The following is a 1,420-nucleotide window of genomic DNA, read 5'->3' on the forward strand; positions in this document are numbered from 1 at the left end:
TGCTCTGGGAGTTCCTGAAGAAATATCCTTCTCCTGAGGTAGCCAGGGATGCAGACTGGAAAGAGATGTCAGAGCTGCTCAAACCTCTTGGCCTCTACGAACTCAGAGCGAATACCATCATCAAGTTCTCAGGTGAGTTTTCCTGACACCTGGAATGGCCTCTGTTACACTGGCAGGAGGCAAACAGCTCTGATCCAAACACTGCTCTGTAGCTTCTTCTCAGCTGGGCAGTTTGGAGGGTTATTTTATGCAACATTTGGGATCTGCTGATCCAGGTCTGAACCGAGAGGGAGCCATGGGGAGTTCTGCAGGAGAGCTCTCTGAGCAGAGAACACCTGAGCACCCGTGGGATTGCTGCTGTGTTTGCAGCACTGGCAGAGGATGGCTCTGCTCAGCTGTGCTCTGGGACCTGCACAAGGCACTTCCAGCTGGGATTTCTCCATGATTCTGGTATTTTCTGTACTCGGGACCCACAGAGGAATACTTTGTCCTGAGGAGAGAAGTGGTTGAAACTCTCCTACAGTGATTTGTTGGAAAGGTGTTTGAGATGTAGCCGTGAAGATTCATCCATCACCTGCATCCACCAGGAAACACCTAAAACTTGTGGTTTTCCACTCAAAATGCTCCCCAGTAGAGCTGTGTGACAGCGGCAGGGAATGAGGGCAGTGAGTGCCTGAGGGCTGTGCCCTGCCTTGCAGATGAGTACCTGAGCAAGCCTTGGCGGTATCCCATCGAACTGCACGGCATCGGCAAGTACGGGAACGACTCCTACAGGATCTTCTGCGTCAACGAGTGGAAGGAGGTAGGAGCTGTGGTGGGAGGGGAGCTGTGCCCACCGACCCTGGGGCTAGAAACCAGCGCTCACAGCAAGGGGGGTTGAGGTGTTTTAGTGACTGTTTCACATTCTCCCCGTGCCCCAGGTGCAGCCCCAGGACCGCAAGCTGAACATGTACCACGCATGGCTGTGGGAGAACCGGGAGAAGCTGAGCATCGGCTGAGCTGGGTTGGGGCTGCCCCTGCCCTGCTGCCTCCCTTGGCTGTCCTCAGGGCTCTCCCTGAATACTGGTGTGACACTGGGGCTCAGCTCATGGCTGGAAGGAAGTGTCTGAGCTCTATTTATCAATAAACGTGTCTCTGTTTTGTACTGCCTGTGTGTTCTCTGTGCCCTCACCCCCTCTCCCCGTGCCTGGGCCTCACTGGGCACAGCCACCTGTGGCCACTGCTGCCCACCCCAGCACTGCAGCTGGGCCAGAGGAGCTGTGCTCCCATCTCTGTGCTGCCAGGTACAGGCTGAGAGCTGGAGCATGTGTATGGAGTGCAGACATGGAGGAGACTCTGCTCGGTGCTTGGCCTCTGCTGCCTCCCTGGGCAGAGCCAGGCTGTGTGCCCGGGATCCATAGGGCTGAGTCGGGATTGTTCA

At 56.1% G+C, this 1,420-nt stretch overlaps 1 protein-coding gene across 1 annotated transcript in view; it reads left to right on the forward strand.

Annotated features, from left to right (window-relative positions):
• The window catches only part of LOC103810164 (methyl-CpG-binding domain protein 4-like), a 3,439-nt gene extending 2,402 nt beyond the window's left edge, over window positions 1–1,037 (forward strand). The window contains exons 5-7 of the mRNA XM_009083056.1: window positions 1–132; window positions 699–802; window positions 921–1,037. The exon at window positions 1–132 is cut by the window's left edge and continues 34 nt beyond it. Coding sequence (XP_009081304.1) covers window positions 1–132; window positions 699–802; window positions 921–998 — 314 coding nt within the window. The 3' untranslated portion in view covers window positions 999–1,037. The remainder of the gene's footprint in view (window positions 133–698; window positions 803–920) is intronic.
• The last annotated feature ends 383 nt before the right edge of the window (window positions 1,038–1,420 follow it).

This window comes from Acanthisitta chloris, unplaced genomic scaffold, assembly GCF_000695815.1.
Source record: "Acanthisitta chloris isolate BGI_N310 unplaced genomic scaffold, ASM69581v1 scaffold22649, whole genome shotgun sequence".
Lineage (NCBI taxonomy): Eukaryota > Metazoa > Chordata > Aves > Passeriformes > Acanthisittidae > Acanthisitta > Acanthisitta chloris.